The following is a 22078-nucleotide window of genomic DNA, read 5'->3' as shown; positions in this document are numbered from 1 at the left end:
GAGATTGGACACTGACACGTCACCATTTGTTGGCTTTTAAAATTATTTGTGGATTAGTTTCCCTTGTGGAGGTGAAGGGAATAGAAATGAGAATATTCAGGATCTTATTTTATTTCATTTGCTTTTTAGTAGCTAAAAGAGGAAGGTCTTTTAAGAAGTTCACTTCTCCTTGTATAGTTCACATGCTAAGGAAGATAAATTTCTGTGATTTGCTGTAGAAAAGCAAGGCATTATAGTATTTGTGAATTGCTGAAATAAGAGAAAACATAGATATAAAATGAGATAAATGATTTAGGAAAGACTTAAGTCTCTGTAGTAGTAGTAAATGATACTGTCTATTTTGTTACTTTGACATTACTCTGTTTTATTCAGTAATCTTGAGAATTTACCATTTCCTTCAATCTAAGGATACTGTCTTAGTAAATGGCATAAAATCAAACTTGAGCAATCTTAATTTAGCTTAAATATTTGACAGGTAAAAACTCCTTTTTGCAAATTCTCTTTGCAGAGAGTTAATGAAAGAGTAGGTTACCCTTTGAAAATTATTATAATTAGTCATTTGCAATCTCAGAAAAGACTATTTAAGATGGGGAGAAATATTCTGGCCTGAATATAGTCAGATTTTTAGTTCTTAGAAGAAGACTACCAAGTATGTTTGTGGAATTATAGAGTTCAAATTGTAAATCTCTTAATTTTATAGTATTTCTAAGCTCCCTTACTTTTTTTTAATTTTTGGTATTAGGGATGGATTGATAACTTTAATGGACCAAGTGGTCTTTTTATTGCGGTAAGTAATAAGCCTTTTTTTTACTGTATTGAATATTCTGGGGTTTTTTTTTTCCTGTTTTCTGTGTATCTTTGTATTGTGTATATGCACTATGGCTTCTGTATCTTAAGGTTTTGTTTTTAATTTCAACAAAGGCAGGGAAAGGAATTCTTCGAACAATGCGTGCCTCCAACAATGCCCTGGCAGATCTTGTTCCTGTAGATGTAGTTGTCAACATGAGTCTTGCTGCAGCCTGGTATTCCGGAGTAAATAGGTATATGAGATGGCAATGTCGTTTATTAGATGTATAGTAACTGAGATGAGAACTAATGTTAAAAAATCCTCTATAATGGATATTTATCAGTTTTATTAACCCATACTGATATTATATAGATATTATCCCTTTCAACTGCAAGAGTTGACTTACCACAGCCAATGAAGTGATTCCATCAGCAGTAGTAAGAATTAACATAAATTGTTGTGTACTGCCTACAGGATGGACAAGGTCATTAGAAATTTTTTTTTAATGTATTTTTTTTTAATACGGACTAAAACTTGGTATAAACTTGTCATATATAAAGAGGTGAAATTCACAGAGAACAACTTACATATATCAAACATGCACACTAGTACACTTCAATCAACTCATGGGTCTCCTTTTAAATGGGAGTAGTAGTATTTATAGGTCTAACACTTAAACCTAAACACCTAAGCTCCTCAGTGACATTTTTCTAAATAATAATCTTCCCTTATTTTTGAAGTCACTGTTTTATATTTTACAAAAAGGAGGGATATGATTATATGAATATATTGTTTCTGGTAAAAGCAGATTCCGTTCACAATTTCTTTTTAACTAGAGCCTCTGAAAATGGGAAGGAGATAGGATGAGCCAAGGTGGTTCTTTATCCTGTATGAAAAAAAGACACTCATGCTAATACAAGAAGAAAAATGAAGTCTGTTATTTTTTATAAATATTTTTCGGGTAGGATTGGAAAAAAAGGTAGTGTAAATAGTTGTTCAGACATAAATATTAATCCTTTAAAGATAATATTTTAAATATTTATGGTAGAAAAGTCCTCATTCTTCCTACTTAAGTATCATATAAGATTTAGATTGGTTAAGGTTAGCTCTTTTAAATGTTTCATTTCTTTGATCTTTGTCTTTGCAGACCAAGAAACATCATGGTGTATAACTGTACAACTGGAAGCACTAATCCCTTCCACTGGGGTGAAGTTGGTATGATTCTCCCTGTATTTTTGAATGTTAGAATACGTTTTTATAAACCTAAAATGTTCACCGAGTTTTTACGTTAGAATAAGCCATGAGGCATTAAAGCCACCCAGTTACAAGTTTATTCTTAGTTTAGTTGCCATGTTAGAATATCTACTAATACTGCCTTTTGGTCCTTAATAATGTTTCATTAATTTAAAAATACCTAGCTGTGTATTCCCTCCTCATCCCACCCTTGTCTGACCCTTACTGTTTCTCTGCTGCCATCTGCAGCAATGCCCATAGATACCCGTGGTATGGAAATAAAGCTTTTTTCCTCCCTCATGGGCATTCTTAATCCTGATGCTCCCTATTCACAGGAAGTATCACTCACAGCTACAAGAGTTGATATATCACAGGAAATAGCTACTTGTCCTAAGAGGAATAGCTGAAGGAGTAAGCAAGTAGGATACATTTTGCCAGAATATTTTCTGTTGCGTTTATTAATCTGTTAAATTCACAAATTCACAGCAGTAGTGTGTATGCAGTTACTTGTTTCAAAACAGGAATAGTATAACTTAGAATGTACTGAAATTTGATGATTTTTAAGTCAAATATAAAGTAAAATATATTTACAGTGTTGATTTAGTATACTAGGTCTTATTTTATCTCTAATTAAACAGCTTTTGTTACCCTTGTGGAATAATTCTGATTTTAAAGTAAATCTTTGTCTTTTATCCTAGGGGTTATTCTATGACATTTTTATTTCTATTTAATGATTGACTGTTAGAGAATAAACAGTCAAAAAAAATCTAGGGTGCTTTTAATTTTATGATAATTGGTTGTGTTCTTTCAAGAATTTTAAAACACTTTAAATGAATTAGGTTTTTTGTAGTCTTTCATTGTGTTCCGAAGTTTAGCAAAAATCAAGTTGAGCTTTATTTTTTAGTGAATATCTCAGTATACATTTACATTGAAGTATTAACGTAAATGATAATACATTTGATTGTTTTGATATTGTATAACCTAGATAAATTACAGCAGAAGTTAATTTGGGGTTGTTTTAAGCTTGTTGATATATGTTAATTTGAGCAACTTAATTATTCATAAACAAAGGATGATGATTTCCCTTTTCTTTTTTAAGTTAGTACAGTAATAAGAATCTGGAAAGAGGAACAGAAAGAAAGAAGCTATCGTGAGAGGTGAAATATAGAAAGTGACATTGTAAACTGATATAGGTAAAACATTAAAAGGATTTTTAAGAGTGAATTTTAGCAAAAATTCATTCATCTAGTTAAAATTCATAAATAGTGGGAGTTCTAAAACCACTTGAGTTCAGCACTTTAATACCCATATTCCCTTAGTTACTATAGAAAGTAGAAAAGTTTGTTTTTTAAATGAGCAAACTCTTGACATCTTTGGTAAAATATTTTGCTTTGTAAAAACATGATTTTTTTTCCAAAACTTCACTACATGGTTATTATCAAAGCTGTTACGCAACTTTTCTTCCTCAGAATACCATGTAATTTCCACTTTCAAGAGGAATCCTCTCGAACAGGCCTTCAGACGGCCCAATGTAAATCTAACCTCCAATCACCTTTTATATCATTACTGGATTGCTGTAAGCCATAAGGCCCCAGCACTCCTGTATGATACCTACCTCAGGATGACTGGAAGAAGCCCAAGGTAATGGTGACTAGCTCTGTCTTATCTGTTCCTCTGACTGTTAAACAACCCATGCTTACACGAAACTGCATATTAACTCTGTATTTGTTTATGCTTATGATAAGGCTTAATGGCCTTTTGTGACTGAGAAGACTCTTGAATTTAAGAATTTGTCAGAAAAGCAAAGGTAGTGTTATAATTCATTCTGTTCTAAGTTTTGGATGATTAATTATTGTCATATGCTGAATTCTAGGTCTAACTTCAGGTATTTTTTTCTGAATAACAAATAACATTCAAAATGCTTTGATGCTTATTTTTCCTACAGGATATTATCTAAATCATTCCTTCAAGATGAATCCTTTAAACCAAGTATTCAGGCGCCCCAATATTAAGTTTTATTCCAACAACTTATTGCTTCATTATTGGAAGGGTGTCAGACACACAGTACCTGCATTATTGCTCGATCTTGCACTCAGGTTGACAGGTCAGAAACCGTGGTAAGAAGAATAGCAGTAAATACACTGTATTGGTAAGGTGGTGGAGGCTTGCTGGAGAGACAAAAAGTCGCTAGCATGAGCTTTACCTTTAGTTACTAACCTGATTAATCACAATCACAATCCGGATGCTAGAACATTTCTTAGAAATTGAGGATATTTGGGGAGACTGGATCTCATCTTATTGGGCCATTGATCCTCCAAAATCCCATATTACAGGAAATGTCCAGCGTCAAGGTTGTCATTGTTATTATAAGCTGAAATTGAGCCCTTCCCTCCCCATTATCACTTGGAGGTGAGTTTTATAGAGGATTAAGGGTTAAATGTTTTAAGTGGATTGTACAGTTTTATATGAAAAAAACCTAGGATGCTTCTAGGAAATTAATTGCTTGAGCTGTTTCAGCTTCCCATTCAGCTTATAATATTGTAGTTACAGTTTTTGACTAATTTTTCAGGTTGATAATGTCATAATTTAAAACAAAGGTTAACAAATCAAAAACTTCATTTCTTATAGTTGTTGTGGCCTTTTTTTTTTTTATTGAAAGCTCACAAACTTAAAGTAATCCTACTGTCTTTACCACAATTATAGTGAAATATACTATAAAAATATTTATTTTTTTAACTACATTAGCATTTGTAGTGGAACCTTTGATTGGAGAGTTCAGGATTTGAGTATTTAAGTGTAAAGAAGATGCTGATTCCAGAACTTCCATCAGCTGCTCAAAAAATAAAAGCGAGGTATCTGCTAGTTATAGTGTATCTGGATTTGAGTTACATGTAGGGAATTTTCTTTGGATTCAGTTGTCCATTATGTTTCTCATCGTGTATGTTAAATATTGAAATATATGAGTGGTGTTGAACAGCAGTGCATGCTATCTTGATATTAATAGATTTTATGTAGATTAAGGCAGAAAAATCAAAACTAGGTTCAAAAAGTAAAATAAGTTAAATATATCACAATGCTTTACACAGAAAAGGGGGCTTAGTAAACTTAAATGAAGAACCAGAGTTGATTAAATAATTTATAATAGATATTGATGCATAACAAATTATCTCAAACTTAGTGGCTTAAAACAGCAATGGTCATTTTATTATTTCTTTCGGTTTATTGCTTCTCTCAGCATCTGGAATTTAGGAAGGGATCCACTGGGCAGCTTTGGCTTAGAGGTCTTTCATGTGATTGAGGTCAGATGGAACTGAAAGGGGGACATGCAGTGGAACAGCTAGTATCATTGTCTCTTCATGTGGTATCCGGATCTTTTCATAAAGTGTCTTTGCAAGGACCAGTGGTTGCCTTAGGGGAGCTGGACTGCTTACATGACAGCTGGAGGCTTTAAGGAAAAGTGCTTCAACAGACAAGGTGGAAGCAACATGCATTTTCTGACCTACTTAAGAAAACTATGCAGCACTATTTCCACCTTATTCATTTAGTCCCAGGCGAGTCACAGATCTTTCAAGATTCAAGGAGCAGGGATATAGAGAATAGTCAAGATCATCTTGTAAATGAACCGGTGAGATGAAAGGTATTGTTGCAACCATTTTTGGAAAGTGCAGTTTGCTGTAGTCAGTCTTCTAGTCCCAACAGTTTATATTCCTCCTACATGGAAAACGTTCTTGCTTTGTCCCCACAAAACCTCTCTGACAAAAGCTTGAAGCCAGTGTGGTTAGTAAAATCTATTATAATTGTGAAAGAAGCTTTTTCAGATACAGTTCCTCAAATATTGATCTGAAAACCTGTCAACTAAAGTGGCAGGTTACCTCCTGCCCATCTGATGTATAATAGTGAGACAAGCATAGGAAATAATTTAGACAGTCTTGTTCAAAAGAGAAAAAGTAAGAGGCACACAGCAATCACTGGTCCATAACAATTCTGCATTCCAGCAGGGTATGTTTGATGGTTTCTTAGAGTTTCATTCCCCCTCTCTGGTTGTTTTCTGAGGTTTTCGTTCTCTCCTGAGTCATCCTTCTTTTCCCTTTAAAAAAATAAAAAGACCTGTGTTTGCAACTGAATAGCCTTCTTATCCTACTTCCTGCCCACAAAAAGTTGGGAGTCTTTAGAGCAGAGATCCATATAGTAAATATTTCGGTCTTTGTGAGCCATATGGATTCTGTTGTAGTTTTTTACCTCTGCTGTTAAATGTAGCTTCCACCTTGTAACTACTCAATTCTGCAGCCTCAGACAATATGTAAATGAACAAGCATGACTGTGTTCCAGTCAGACTTTATTTTAAAAATAGATTTATTTGGCTCTAAACTCTGGTTTGCTGGACCTTAATGCAGAGGCCTCTTTGCATTTGGTACTGTCTCTGACCTTTTAAGTGTAAATTCATGATTCCTTTAAAATTGTGTGTGTTTCCCATGTATTTGTTTTAAAACAATCCAGTCCATTAGGCCAAAACCATACCCACAGATCTTTTTGAGACATATCCTTCTGTCTTGGGTTCCTTATGAAGTTGCTGTGGAACAGCACCCTTGAGTCTTAAATCTTTGCCTCTTATATCCTTAGACTCTTAAATCCTGCCTCTTAGAGCCTCTGTAAGACATGTCTTTAACATCTAGAATGAAACTTTTGTCTGAAAGTTTCTAAGAAGTATACTACTTTAATCTTTTTGAGGCCCTAACAGAATCTTAGATCTGCATTCTTGATTTGATCTTTGATCAGAAGTTGTTTCTAAATTCCACTAAAACCAGATAGTTCATTTTTTAAGATGATCTTTGTCCTCTTTGAGGAAATCTTGGCTTAGATCATCAAGTTTATTAGATACATTTTCTGTTTTCCATGTGACCATAGGTAATAGTTTTGTTGTTCTAACTTGCAACATTATTTTCCTCACTTACCTTGAAACTCTCACCAACAGCTTCCTTATAGCCAGCCTTTTAGTTTTTCCACTAATATCTTTGGTTCTTCCGTGTTTTATCAGTGGTCTCAAGGGCCTCACAGTTTCTGTCTACCACCTAATCCTAAAGCCAGAATTGCATGTTTTAGTTTTTTATTGCAGCAGTCCCTCACTCCTAGTACTGATATATCTGTTCCCATTATTTGTGCTGCATGACAAATCTTTCAAATTTAGAATCTTTTTTTTTTAAATTTAGATAAAATTGATATCAGACTTTGTATCTTAAAACAGTAATCATTTCATTCTGTTCTGTACTGAGAACTTCTTCAGCAGTAGAAGTTCTAGAAAGCTTTGATGGGATGGTTTAGAAGTGATTGCAGTCACAGGGACTAGAGCCAGGTACACTGTAGGGAATGGTAAAGGAGAGGAAGGGTGCTGAGCAGCTGGGTGGCCAGACATTTTCTCTGTTTATATAGTCTCAGAACCTTTCAGTGTGGTCTCTGCACATGGACTAATTTGGGCTTCCTCACAGTGTGGCAGCCTCAGGGGGAGTTGAACAGCATACATGACCTATGAAGGCTTCAAGGGTGAGTATTCCAATGAGCAAGGCAGAAAGCTACCTTACTTTTTCTTACCTCCCCACAGAAGTCACAGTATCACTTCTACCTCATTCTGTTGGTATAAGTTACCTTCACCTCTTAATGGGCCTCTTAATAGTTAAGGTAATATTGTAGGTGAACATATAAGATGGGAGATAATATTTGCAGCCACCTTAGGGAATTAAAATTTGCTACAAATAGGAAGCATCAAATAGAGTCTTCTTAACTGAAGTTTGTCCTCTACAAGGCTTTCTAAATATCAAACCAGGAATGCCTTGGGAGCTTACACTTTAAATGCAACAAGAGACATAAAGGTTTTTATTTAGGCAGTTTTATAAATGTTAAATACGTGGTGGTAGTTGCTCAGTCATGTCTGACTCTTCGCGACCCCATGGACTGTAGCCTCCCAGATTTCTCTGTCCATGGAATTTTCCAGGCAAAGAAAACTGGAGTGGGTTGCCATTCCCCTTTCCAGGGGATCTTCCCCACCCAGGGATCTAACCGAGGTGTCTTGCATTGAGGGCAGCTTCTTTACCATTTGAGCCACTAGGGAAGCCTCAAATGTTAAATATAAAGTCTTATAATTTATATTATTAAATTTGTTCAGATATTTGCTGAGCAAAGTAGTAGCCTCTACACCTTACATTAGGACCTTAATATAATGCCTGCTTTTGCATTAAACTCAGCAAAAACAAGACTGGGAGCTGACTGTGGCTCAAACCATGAACTCCTTATTGCCAAATTCAGACTTAAACTGAAGAAAGTAGGGAAAACCACTAGACCATTCAGGTATGACCTAAATCAAATCCCTTATGACTATACAGTGGAAGTGAGAAATAGATTTAAGGGACTAGATCTGATAGACAGCCTGATGAACTATGGACAGAGGTTCCTGACATTGTACAGGAGACAGGGATCAAGACCATCCCCATGGAAAAGAAATGCAAAAAGGCAAAATGGCTGTCTGAGAAGGCCTTACAGATAGCTGTGAAAAGAAGAGAAGTGAAAAGCTAAGGAGAAAAGGAAAGATATTTGCATTTGAATGCAGAGTTCCAAAGAATAGCCAGGAGAGATAAGAAAGCCTTCCTCAGTGATCAATGCAAAGAAATAGAGGAAAACAACAGAATGGGAAAAACTAGAGATCTCTTCAAGAAAATCAGAGATACCAAGGGAACATTTCACGCAAAGATGGGTTCGATAAAGGACAGGAATGGTATGGACCTAACAGAAGCAGAAGATATTAAGAAGAGGTGGCAAGAATACACAGAAGAACTGTACAAAAAAGATCTTCACGACCCAGATAATCACAATGGTGTGATCACTCACCTAGAGCCAGATATCCTGGAATGTGAAGTCAAGCGGGCCTTAGAAAGCATCACTACGAACAAAGCTAGCGGATGTGATAGAATTCCAGTTGAGCTATTTCAAATCCTGAAAGATGATGCTGTTAAAGTGCTACACTCAATATGCCAGCAAATTTGGAAAACTCAGCAGTGGCCACAGGACTGGAAAAGGTCCGTTTTCACTCCAATCCCTAAGAAAGGCAATCCCAAAGAGTGCTCAAACTACCACACAATTGCACTCATCTCACACGCTAGTAAAGTAATGCTCAAAATTCTCCAAGCCAGGCTTCAGCAATACGTGAACTGAGAATTTCCAGATGTACAAGCTGGATTTGGAAAAGGTAGAGGAACCAGAGATCAAATTGCCAATATCCGCTGGATCATCGAAAAAGCAAGAGAGTTCCAGAAAAACATCTATTTCTGCTTTACTGACTACGCCAAAGCCTTCAACTGTGTGGATCACAATAAACTGTGGAAAATTCTGAAGGAGATCTCGGGAATACCAGACCACCTGACCTGCCTCTTGAGAAACCTGTATGCAGGTCAGGAAGCAACAGTTAGAACTGGACATGGGACAACAGACTGGTTCCAAATAGGAAAAGGAGTATGTCAAGGCTGTATATTGTCACCCTGCTTATTTAACTTATATGCAGAGTACATCATGAGAAACGCTGGGCTGGAGGAAGCACAAGCTGGAATCAAGATTGCCGGGAGAAATATCAATAACCCCAGATATGCAGATGACACCACCCTTATGGCAGAAAGTGAAGAGGAACTAAAAAGCCTCTTGATGAAAGTGAAAGAGGAGAGTGAAAAAGTTGGCTTAAAGCTCAACATTCAGAAAACTAAGATCATGGCATCTGGTCTCATCACCTCATGGGAAATAGATGGGGAGACAGTGCAAACAGTGTCAGACTTTATTTTTTTGGGCTCCAAAATCACTGCAGATGGTGACTGCAGCCATGAAATTAAAAGACGCTTACTCCTTGGAAGGAAAGTTATGACCAACCTAGATAGCATATTAAAAAGCAGAGACATTACTTTGCCAACAAAAGTCCGTCTGATCAAGGCTATGGTTTTTCCAGTGGTTATGTATGGATGTGAGAGTTGGACTGTGAAGAAAGCTGAGCGCCGAAAAATTGATGCTTTTGAACTATGGTGTTGGAGAAGACTCTTGAGAGTCCCTTGGACTACAAGGAGATCCAACCAGTCCATCCTGAAGGAGATCAGTCCTGGGTGTTCATTGGAAGGAGTGATGCTGAAGCTGAAACTCCAATACTTTGGCCACCTGATGCAAAGAGTTGATTCATTGGAAAAGACCCTGATGCTGGGAGGGATTGAGGGCAGGAGGAGAAGGGGACGACAGAGGATGAGATGGCTGGATGGCATCACCAACTCAATGGGCATGAGTTTGAGTAAACTCCGGGAGTTTGTGATGGACAGGGAGGCCTGGCGTGCTGTGATTCATGGGGTCACAAAGAGTCGGACGCGACTGAGCGACTGAATTGAATTGAATGTCAGTCATGTCATTCATGGTGTCTATTTTACTCATTTGCATTGTTCTGAGTGTCAGTTGACTTGATAAAAATCTGACTTAACTGTATATCTGGGTATAATTTTAAAAGTACAACTCAGATATGCATCATATGGATTCCTGGTGACTAGTCTCTGGGGACTAGAATTTGTGATATTATCACATATAGCAGCAGTATAAGTTATCTGCTCTAGCTCTTGAAATGTAGTAGTTATTTTCTCTTAAAAATGGTATGAAAAAAAATGGTTCTGTGGCCTCCTTTTTTTTGTTGTTTTGTTAGTTAGCTAACTTTCTCTAGTTTAAAGTTTTTATTTTTGTGATTCTCAGTGGAGGGCAGTTTTGCCTCCCTCAAGAGACACTGGACGGTTATTGGAGATATTTTAAGTCATCAAACTGAGTAGATGTTACTGGCTCCTGGTGGGTAGAGATCAGAGATACCGCCAAGCGTCTTAGTGCACATGGCAGCCCCTCCCACTAAGAATTATCTGGCCTAAAATGTCTATAATGTTGAGAATGAGGAACCCTGGACTAGATGATCGTTAGAATCTTGCCCTCCTCTGAAAGTTCTTAAGAATTTTTTTCAGGTTGCTGTAACAAAGAATGAACACTCAGAACATACAGGACAATGTGGTCCCAGGACCTGCTCTGACAACATGTTTAATGAAAGACTAGTGGGGCAGAGTTTTAAGTTTCTATTTATATTTCCCATAGTATTGAATCCAGACTTTGATTACTTGATAAATGTTCTGTGAACTTAATATATGACCTTTCAGATTTCCTTCTCCCTCTCCAGTTTTTTATTGTAATTATGGCAGAATCACTGATTGACTTTTCGGGTAATTCTGTCACTTGAATGAATCTGAAAATAAGACTAAGTGAGAATTCTCAGTGAAAATGGAGTTAGGAAGAAAAGCTTCTAAAATAAGGTGGATGTCAGAAAGCCACATTAGCCAAATATGTGTATGTGTGTGATTCAGGTATACTATACTGGCTGTGATAGTGGGTGTTACTTACCAAACTTGTAAATCTTCTCCTCCCTTCAAATTCTATCTGTTTGAACTATTCCTGTCTAAATTTAGCCTTTGATGCTCAATAATTCTTTCCGTGTTTAATGGAGGTTTTATTTTGTAATTACTTTCTTTAATGAAGTGCAGTTCTTCTTTACATACATAGTCCATGTTGTCTCATTTTCTTTCAGTAGTCTGTATTCAGGGCTTCTTTCTAAATGTATTGAATGTGTCAGAATTGGCTTAGCTAATGTTACTGTTTTGATTTCCTCCTCATTGCTAATGTTCTCATTTTCTCCTATTTCTCCCATTTCTGAAGCCCTGATTTGGGGATCTCTAAACTGTATAATGCTAATCTTAATTGTGGGACTATAAATAGAATTCTTTTAAAGTATTTCTTCACATATAATTTTTCTTTTTATCAGAGATTAGGAATTTTTGGTGTGTTTGTTTCAAAAAGTTCTGCCTTCTATTTCTCTCCCTATCATTGATTATTATTGTGTAGATGTTACTGTTCTGGTTAGTGTTGTGATATCAATGACTTACAGTGAACCATGGTATATAAAATGCCAAATTTAAAGATTAAAGCCCCTCGCCCTTTTAAAAAGAAACAGAAAAGCGTTGAACTTTCTTATTCCTATAAAGATGGATATTGGGGATTTGGGAAGATTAGGGAATATATTGAATATCTATTTGAGAAAGTTGTCAATATGAGTCATTGATTTCATGGCACATCCAGGCGCCTGTAGGTGTTCAAGAGCAAGTTGTTTAAAATACATAGAGTTAACTAAATGGCAAATGAATATTTCTGTATACTTTGCTTCCATGATGCTGGAGAGTTGAGATTAAAATGTAACAGTATGTTATGAATTCACAGAAAATCTTACTAAAGTGAAGCTGAACTAAAATGTGATTTAAGGAACAAAAAAGGAAAAGAATGCTAATTGAATTCATTTATTTGCTTAGTATTATATGTAGAAAATTTGGCCTTGAAATATTCCATTTCATATATCAGCAAAACTCTCCTTAGGCAGTATTAATTTCATTTACTGCTGCTTAATTTTTTTTGTTGTTTTGCATTTATATAATGTTCCAAGATGCAGAAATATTCTTATTTCCTGGTGATTTGGTATACTTATTGAACTACATGTTACTATTTTACTGTCAATGTCTCAAAATAGACATTGGTTCCCTGGGTGGTAGTGAGATTTTTCCTTATCTATGCAAATTATGAATCTCAGTTTTTCTTACAATACAGGATGATGAAAACAATAACTCGTCTTCACAAAGCTATGGTGTTTCTTGAATATTTCACAAGTAATTCTTGGGTTTGGAATACTGACAATGTCAATATGTTAATGAATCAACTAAACCCTGAAGATAAAAAGGCAAGTATTTTTTGTTTTATATTAGAAAATAAGGAGCATACTTATTAGAGTATGCTAATTAGCAACCTGAGAAATAATTGGATATTTTCCACAAACATTATGCAATAAGAAAGTTGATCTGTTTATAATGTTCCATTTTCAATCATAATTGGTAATCAAATAAAGTTGCTTTATCTTAGAATTTTATAATTAAGTATGAGAGTAGCAGAAATATTTTCAAAGCATGATTGAAATGTTGATTGTCTTTTTTAATGTCAGGTTCAAAGAGAATTTTTACTTCTTTATGCATTTTCCCCCCAAATACTGTTTTAAGTTTTAAGGAAAACGTCTCAGAAATTGTTTTTCAAATAGTCTACTTTTTGCCATTCCACATTTTGCTTTCTGTTAGTTTGAAACTTAAACTCTTATGAATTTTCCTTTTAAGGTTACCTTAGATATTTGAACATGCATACTTAACAAAAATTGAGCAATTTGTATAGCCTCTTCCTTAATGATACTTAGGACCATAAAATGTTTTAGCTCTGATTACCACCCCCCACTAACTTATGTGGTTATATGTTACTTTAGTGTTCTACTTAAATCTCATAGTTAGAAATGATTATTTTGTTTAGCTTTGTTGTTGTTGCTAAGTAGTGTCCAACTCTTTTGCTCCTGCACAGACTATAGCTCACCAGGCTCCTCTGTCCACGGGATTTCCTAGGCAAAATATTGGAGAGGTTGCCATTTCCTTCTCCAGGGGATCTTCCTGACCCAGGGATTGAACTGGCATCTCGTGCATTGGCAGGTGGTTTCTTTACCACTGAGCCATCAGGGAAGCCTGGAGGCTAACTTGTTCCTGCTTTAGTATCATTTCTTAATTTAGCAAGGCCTAATAAAATATTGATACTTCCACCTTTTCTTGGATAATGCAAAGGTTAAAACGTGTAATCTAGTCAATTAGCATTCATATAGATTTACCAGCATAGTTGTCTTTTTACTGCTCTTATTTCTTCCTCCATCCTCCTCTGATGATTTCAGACTTCAGTCGAATCATTTTCATTCTGCCTAAAGAGTACCCACTAGTATACTTTCTCTAGTGTTTGTCTTCTGTTGATGTTAGATTATCTCAGTTTTTATTCTTGGAGTATTTTTATTCTTCAATGATATTCATACTGCTGTAGAATTCTATGTTAGCAAGCTTTCTTTGAACACTTGGAAGATATCTTCTCATAATCTTTCAGCTTCCATTGCTTCTTTTGAGATGTCAGTGGTCAGGCTAGTAGTTCTTTCTTTGGAGGTAATCTACAGTGCCTCTTCTGGTTTAAAAAAATTTTCTTTCTTTGACTTTCAGCAGTTTTACTCTAATATGTATAGATACATGTATGTATATATGGTATGTGTGTGTTTTGAATCTGTGGCTTGATGGCTCACAATTTTTGGAAAATTTCTAGCCATTGTCTTTTTAGATACTGCTTTTTTTCTGTTCTTTTTCACTTTTCCTGTGGGAATCCAGTTACACAAATGTATGACCTTCTCATATTATCTCATATCTTAAGTCTCCATTTCAGTACTGTGGTGCTTTAATGATTTATTTATGGTAGCTTTTTTATTTTTAGTCTAGAGCTTGCTATTTTCAGAGAGGTGTGATGGTAAATTAAATTGTGAATAATCTGTTTATCACACCAAAAAAATTACCTGATTGTGTGTGGAAGAGCTCTGAGCAGAGTATAGCCCTCTTATTTTGTCATGAAGTAGCATTTTTATAATGCTTTCTTTTCTATATTTATCTACTATTTTCATCAAATGGCCTACTTACTGTGACCTAAACTCCTAAGCCAGCTTTCGTTCTTCTTAAAAAAAGAAAGCCACATTCTTTCTCTTAACGTCAATACTATTCTCTAGGAAAATTAATCTGTGTAAAATGCAAGATGTTCAAAAGGAAGAGATACTGTGGATAGAAGTAAACTGGAAATAAGTGTATTGCTTCTGTGTTTAATGGAAGATAATGCAATAGGAGTAAGAACTTTTTTTGTGAGTAGCAGTAAGATTTTAAAAATTAATATGGTAAACATTTTGTAAGCATGTCCTGTGGAATTAGCCTTTGGAAAAAGTTAATTTTTGACTGGTTATGAGAAAAATTATTCAAGAAAATAACCAGTAATTTTTTTGTTTGTGTAGACTTTTAATATTGATGTACGGCAGTTACATTGGGCAGAATATATAGAGAACTACTGTATGGGAACTAAGAAATATGTACTGAATGAAGAAATGTCTGGCCTTCCTGCAGCTAGAAAACACCTGAACAAGTAAGTTTTATATGAGTTTGATTTCATCTTGTCTTCCTTATGAAATACTAGTGTTTTCCTAAGCTGTTAAATTGAGATATTGCTAATAATATATTGTATTTAGGAAAGTGGTTGCCTTTGGACTGTAACTCTGGTAGTTTGATTTAACCTATGACTATTGAAGCTTACTGTTTTCATCAGTTTATACTATTCATTAGTAAGAAAGTCAAGTGGAATTTAGTTTTAAATATCACTTTCATCTTCCCTTATTGCTACTGAAGAAGTAAAGATATCAGGAGATAATAAAAATGTATTTTAAACTGGAGATAATGTAAAGTTTCTTCTACCTTATTGAAATACATCTTTAAAAGAGGAAAAGAGATCTAATAATACATTATTCAGTGTAGAGCTTTTTCTTTGTTTATAAAATAGTTATTCTTTTTCCCTTCAGTTCAGTTCAGTTGCTCAGTCGCGTCCGACTCTTTGTGACCCCATGAATCGCAGCACGCCAGGCCTCCCTGTCCATCACAAACTCCCGGAGTTTACTCAAACTCATGCCCATTGAGTTGGTGATGCCATCCAGCCATCTCATCCTCTGTCGTCCCCTTCTCCTCCTGCCCTCAATCCCTCCCAGCATCAGGGTCTTTTCCAATGAATCAACTCTTTGCATCAGGTGGCCAAAGTATTGGAGTTTCAGCTTCAGCATCACTCCTTCCAATGAACACCCAGGACTGATCTCCTTCAGGATGGACTGGTTGGATCTCCTTGCAGTGCAAGGGACTCTCAAGAGTCTTCTCCAACACCATAGTTCAAAAGCATCAATTTTTCGGCGCTCAGCTTTCTTCACAGTCCAACTCTCACATCCATACATAACCACCGGGAAAACCATAGCCTTGATCAGACGGACTTTTGTTGGCAAAGTAATGTCTCTGCTTTTTAATATGCTATCTAGGTTGGTCATAACTTTCCTTCCAAGGAGTAAGCGTCTTTTAATTTCATGGCTGCAGTCACCATCTGCAGTGATTTTGGAGCCCAAAAAAATAAAGTCTGACACTGTTTGCACTGTCTCCCCATCTATTTCCCATGAGGTGATGAGACCAGATGCCATGATCTTAGTTTTCTGAATGTTGAGCTTTAAGCCAACTTTTTCACTCTCCTCTTTCACTTTCATCAAGAGGCTTTTTAGTTCCTCTTCACTTTCTGCCATAAGGGTGGTGTCATCTGCATATCTGAGGTTATTGATATTTTTCCCGGCAATCTTGATTCCAGCTTGTGCTTCCTCCAGCCCAGCGTTTCTCATGATGTACTCTGCATATAAGTTAAATAAGCAGGGTGACAATATACAGCCTTGACGTACTCCTTTTCCTATTTGGAACCAGTCTGTTGTCCCATGTCCAGTTCTAACTGTTGCTTCCTGACCTGCATACAGGTTTCTCAAGAGGCAGGTCAGGTGGTCTGGTATTCCCGAGATCTCCTTCAGAATTTTCCACAGTTTATTGTGATCCACACAGTTGAAGGCTTTGGCGTAGTCAGTAAAGCAGAAATAGATGTTTTTCTGGAACTCTCTTGCTTTTTCGATGATCCAGCGGATATTGGCAATTTGATCTCTGGTTCCTCTACCTTTTCCAAATCCAGCTTGTACATCTGGAAATTCTCAGTTCACGTATTGCTGAAGCCTGGCTTGGAGAATTTTGAGCATTACTTTACTAGCGTGTGAGATGAGTGCAATTGTGTGGTAGTTTGAGCACTCTTTGGGATTGCCTTTCTTAGGGATTGGAGTGAAAACGGACCTTTTCCAGTCCTGTGGCCACTGCTGAGTTTTCCAAATTTGCTGGCATATTGAGTGTAGCACTTTAACAGCATCATCTTTCAGGATTTGAAATAGCTCAACTGGAATTCTATCACATCCGCTAGCTTTGTTCGTAGTGATGCTTTCTAAGGCCCGCTTGACTTCACATTCCAGGATATCTGGCTCTAGGTGAGTGATCACACCATTGTGATTATCTGGGTCGTGAAGATCTTTTTTGTACAGTTCTTCTGTGTATTCTTGCCACCTCTTCTTAATATCTTCTGCTTCTGTTAGGTCCATACCATTCCTGTCCTTTATCGAACCCATCTTTGCATGAAATGTTCCCTTGGTATCTCTGATTTTCTTGAAGAGATCTCTAGTCTTTCACATTCTTTTTCCCTTAGTCTCTTATAAAACTAATATGTACTAATTGTTAAAGAACACTTAGAAAACGGAAGAGAAAAAATTACTATTAATCCATTATTCAGAGATGCAATTAGTTTTATTAGTAATCTCTTTTATTCATAGTAATTTTAATACCATTTTTATAACAGTTTTCAAAACTCACATTATTCTTGCTCTTTCAACTCTTTTGAGACTTTATAGGGCAGATAGTTGTATAGATGAAGAAATGGAGACAGGGAAGTTGTATTTGAAAGGTCATATTGTATTAAGTGGCAGAGCAAAGTTCTTTTGTCTACACCCATTGCTCATATATTGTACAGTTAAGCATTGAATAACATGGATTTGAACTGTGTGGGTCCATTTATATGTGGTGTTTTTTCAATAAATACATACTATAGTACCACACAATGTGAAGTTGGTTGAATTTACTGATACAAAAATACAGGTAAGAAGGGCTGACTATAAAGTTATATTTGGATTTTCACTTGTGTGCAGGATTGATGCCCCAACCCCCACATTGTTTAAGGATCAACTGTAGTCCTATATCTTTCACTGCCTGTTTAAGTTAGTGGAATTTATGTAATGTTATGGCATACCTAAGAATTTAGATTCCTTTTTAACACCATTAAAAAAACATCAAAAATGTTTTGAAACATGAGCATCTTGCTCTTTGAGAATGGGAGGGTCTTCCTGTGTAGAGCAAGTACCATGTTTCATTCATGGTATGAGGACTTGTCCAGTTGACTTTTGATCTTGACAGAGAGCTATAACTGAAGGAGTAAGTTCTTTTATCTGACAACTTGTAAGCAGCTAAAGATGTCCAAAAATATTTATTTTGTCTGTAGTATGATGTATGTAATGAATCTCCCTTTTTAGATGAGATAAGCTCTGGAAGTACAAGAGATATTTCTGTTTTACCCAACATACTTGTTGTCTAGCACTGTTTAGGGCATACAGAAGGCTGCTTAATAGTACTTGTTAATAAGTAAATTTACATCCCAAATGTTACAAAAAACTTTGTGTTATTATTGTTAATAGAAATAATGCATTGTTTGATGGACTACTGTCCAGAATGTGCACAGTCAGGTGTTTCTGATGTTTGCTAACTTTCTAATTTCTGCTTAATTTTTAAGTAAGTTTCAAATTAATATGGATTTGAACTTTGATTAGATTAAGAATTGAATATGAATTATCTGCTATCCAACAATATTCTTTTCTAGAAGATAGTATCCAATACATTTCTTGATCTGCTTTCCAGGTTGAGGAACATACGTTATGGTTTCAATACTATCCTTGTGATCCTGATTTGGCGCATTTTTATTGCAAGATCACAAATGGCAAGAAACATCTGGTACTTCGTGGTTAGTCTGTGTTACAAGTTTCTGTCTTACTTCCGAGCATCCAGCACTATGAGATACTGAAGACAAGAATTTAGCATTAGAACATCTATGCATATGGTGGTCTAAATGCATAAAATGTACTTAAGTCATTTCACCTTTTGTCAAGACATTAAACCATCTTAGCTCAGAATGTGGAGTAAATTATGGTACATTTTATGTAACATTTTAATGTATACTCATAAAAGCCTAGTGAATACACTGTGGTATGCCAACTCAAATCTGTAATAGCCACCAAAACCATGACTTAACATTTTGATCCCTGGGGGAATAGGGTTGGGTAAGGGTAGGAGGGGGAGATAGGAACACTGACCAGTATAACTGTGCAATTCTGGAACATACTAATTAAAATATGCCTTAACATAGAGTGATTTTCTAATTATAATATTTAGTACAGTGGAAAGCATTTATTTGGATGGGAATACTAGCTAAGTTGGTAGATATTTGATTCTTCAGTGTTTGATTTTTATCATCAGTTGAAGTGATTTTTAGTTTTGTTAAAATTACAGCCAGACTATTTTCACATCATCCTGTAAGTTACTGAATGGTCTCAAATGTGAAAGGCACGTTTTCATTTTCCTTCTTTCTCTGGTTAGAGGTCTGATACATGTCATTTTCTATAAGCAGTCAGTTACTTCCATAATCAGAAGGCTATATATTATTATAGAGACCCTACTGGATCTAAATGAGTTTGAGAATCCATATCAGCATATGCCATGTGTTTTTAGAAGGAAAATGAAAATTCACTAAAACTATTAGTATTAAGAAGAATAGGAGTACATTTTTCTTGACCATATTATGACCAAATAACAACCAATTCTGTGACATTTTGTTCCTGTTTTGAAGCTGGATGATTCCTTGAGACCTTGATAAGGAGGTGTGGGCACAGGGAGGAGTTCATCATACTTGTGCTCGCCTCCCTTTATAGATTTTACTAATGGGACTTTAAAAGGCTTATACTGTCCAATTAAAGCTGAAAGTACATTACTATGGAAGAATGTATTTGCAGGTAGTCATAACATTAAGAAAATGTTCTCATATGTGTGTAAACACATACTAACTTTTGACCTTGAGAGCTGAATTCCTTCAAGAAAAATAATGCATAGAATAATGTGTATAAGATTAAATAAAGAACTTTATTTACATACCACATAAAGTAGCAAACTGTTGAATGAGTTTAAAGATACCTTTTATTTTTTGTGCATGTGGTTTTAGCTTTTAGAAAGAAATGAGGTATAGAAAAAAGTAATAGCAAGAAAGTTGATGTATATTTTAATGATACATTACAATTCCCTTTAAATCTTAATAGTAGTTAATTCTCCTTACTGTTGTAACACACATTTGGTTTAACAGATCAGCATAACATGTTCTAATTTAGCTGATCAAGTTGTACTATATTTAAATCATTAACAGTGTATCTTGAATATGTTTGATGAAGTCAGTTTACAATACAAAAAGTTACATAGAACTTTAATCTTAATTTTCTTTGTCAATTCAGATGCAATGTATAAGAAGTTTATTTTATTATTGTGAAAAAATTAAATGTAAAGGAAATCACCTTCTTCCATGCAGGTGTATAATCTTGAAAAGGAAAATGCTTCCATGTTGAAGCCAGATTTTCTGTAGTAAACTTTTAAAACATTATTTTAAAAGCAATATGTATATAAATATATATATATATATATTCTTTGCAGTGATACTGAAGTCTCTGGTCTAGGACCATACCTTTTATAAGGTGTGAGAGACCATGGCAGTGTCTAAGAATGGAATAAATGATGATGCCTTTGATTTAAAGTGGCCCACATAATTAACTATAGATGCTCTATCCTTTGAATGCTCCGTCTCTCCAATACATTTCCATAATGTGTTGAAAATATGCTAACATTTGTATGATTTTTATACATCTGCTGAATATACTTAGATGAATTATCTGCATTTTGCAAAAGAATCAGGTACAACTTTAGCAGGCATGTGAAGTACATGGGAGGTGTATATCTTTGAACTGTCATTATTATTGTAATCTAACTTGAGGAAATGATCATTGGGAGGGTGCTAAGGCCACTGCATTAGTTTTGTGTGTTTAGAATTCTTTTGTCAAAAGAAAGCTAATGAATAAATTAACATGTCATTCTGGAACTTAAAAGTTTTAAAATTAGTATAAAACATACATAGGTTGTTAATCCTCGCCAACTTGACTTTGAGCATAACTCAAACATAAAGATTTTAGAAATCATTTGTATTGATGTCATTTGCTAGACCTGGTTTTTTAGTTCTTTCTGATTATATTTTTACACACAGACTCAAATTTTAACAGGATAGCCTGTTAAATAAATCTAATAAATCATTTAACTCATTTGATAAAGCTACATTTTAAACATTGTTTTTCCCCCCATTCACTCTTGATTCTTCTAATTCTGGCATATGCATTTGTCACTTGTGAAGTCATTGTAACTATAAGTAAACTTGACTTGGCAACATTAATATGTTTAATAACTCATCACTGAGAAGCATGGCAGTACATTCTTTGACTTGGGGATGGCATTAAATAAACATTTTCTGAATCTGTGTTATAAAGTTTGGAAGCAGGAAGAGAAAAATCTTATTTCTCTCCCTTTTCTGTGCTTGTCTGTAGGTTCAGGGTTTTTTGCTTTTTTGTTTTAAATGTATATCGATAGTCTTTTATAAGAAATAGAAGCATTATTGGGTGCCTTTGTTTGTAAACCAAAAAGTAATAAATGAATCCCTATATTTCCATTATAGTATTTGTTTTTTTACAATAATTGTCCTGAAAGTTACTCATGAGGTAATGTGGTTAGAATTACAGGAAACAGTTCTCACTTACACTTTTTACCTTTCTTAAGGTGTATTCATTATTTTTTTGTATCCTAATTTTATTGAATTCTAAGTCTCTTACACCGCATTTTAGGGGAAGCACATAGGCAGGATGAATACTTTGTGTTAAAATATTATTTTTATTTATTAGCTGGAATGAGGTGGTTTTTCTGAAAACAGTGCCAGGGTGTCAGTTAGGTTCCAGGTACTCTCCTCCCTGTTGAATGATATCATATTAATTTATAAATACATTTGTTGTAACTTGTCTGTTGAGTAAGTATAAAGAACCATTCATTAGTAATAGAGTGTAACCATAAAAAAGGAGAGAGCTGATATCAGGCCAGGGTACAGGTGAATATAAATGGCCTTCCAAGCCAAGCTCTTCTAGGCTTGACTCTTAAGTCATGACTTGAAACTGTTGGCACTGACTTGTTCTATTTTGAGAAAAACTCCCTATTCTTTTGCATGAGCAACTAGAGAAAGGAATGTATACTGCATAACCTAATATAGAAATGAGTTAATTAAATCTACAGTCTCTGTGATAAAGAA

The 22078-nt window shown here is 35.2% G+C and overlaps 1 protein-coding gene across 3 annotated transcripts in view; it reads left to right on the top strand.

The window, feature by feature from the left end:
• FAR1 (fatty acyl-CoA reductase 1) overlaps positions 1-21459 on the top strand; it is a 74899-nt gene extending 53440 nt beyond the window's left edge. For 2 of the 3 annotated variants that reach the window (XM_043902585.1, XM_043902603.1), the window contains 7 exons: positions 743-787; positions 922-1040; positions 1935-2002; positions 3490-3661; positions 12713-12842; positions 15000-15127; positions 18559-21459. In XM_043902585.1, coding sequence (XP_043758520.1) covers positions 743-787; positions 922-1040; positions 1935-2002; positions 3490-3661; positions 12713-12842; positions 15000-15127; positions 18559-18721 — 825 coding nt within the window. In that variant the 3' untranslated portion in view covers positions 18722-21459. Of the gene's footprint in view, positions 1-742; positions 788-921; positions 1041-1934; positions 2003-3489; positions 3662-3965; positions 4138-12712; positions 12843-14999; positions 15128-18558 lie in introns of all 3 variants that reach the window. The other variant, XM_043902593.1, reaches the window with a different exon arrangement.
• Positions 21460-22078: the final 619 nt, after the last annotated feature.

The sequence above is a fragment of the Cervus elaphus genome, chromosome 1 (assembly GCF_910594005.1).
Source record: "Cervus elaphus chromosome 1, mCerEla1.1, whole genome shotgun sequence".
In the NCBI taxonomy this organism is placed as follows: domain Eukaryota; kingdom Metazoa; phylum Chordata; class Mammalia; order Artiodactyla; family Cervidae; genus Cervus; species Cervus elaphus.
The sequence above is the reverse complement of the archived record's forward strand: the minus strand, read 5'-3'. Positions and strand labels throughout refer to the sequence as shown.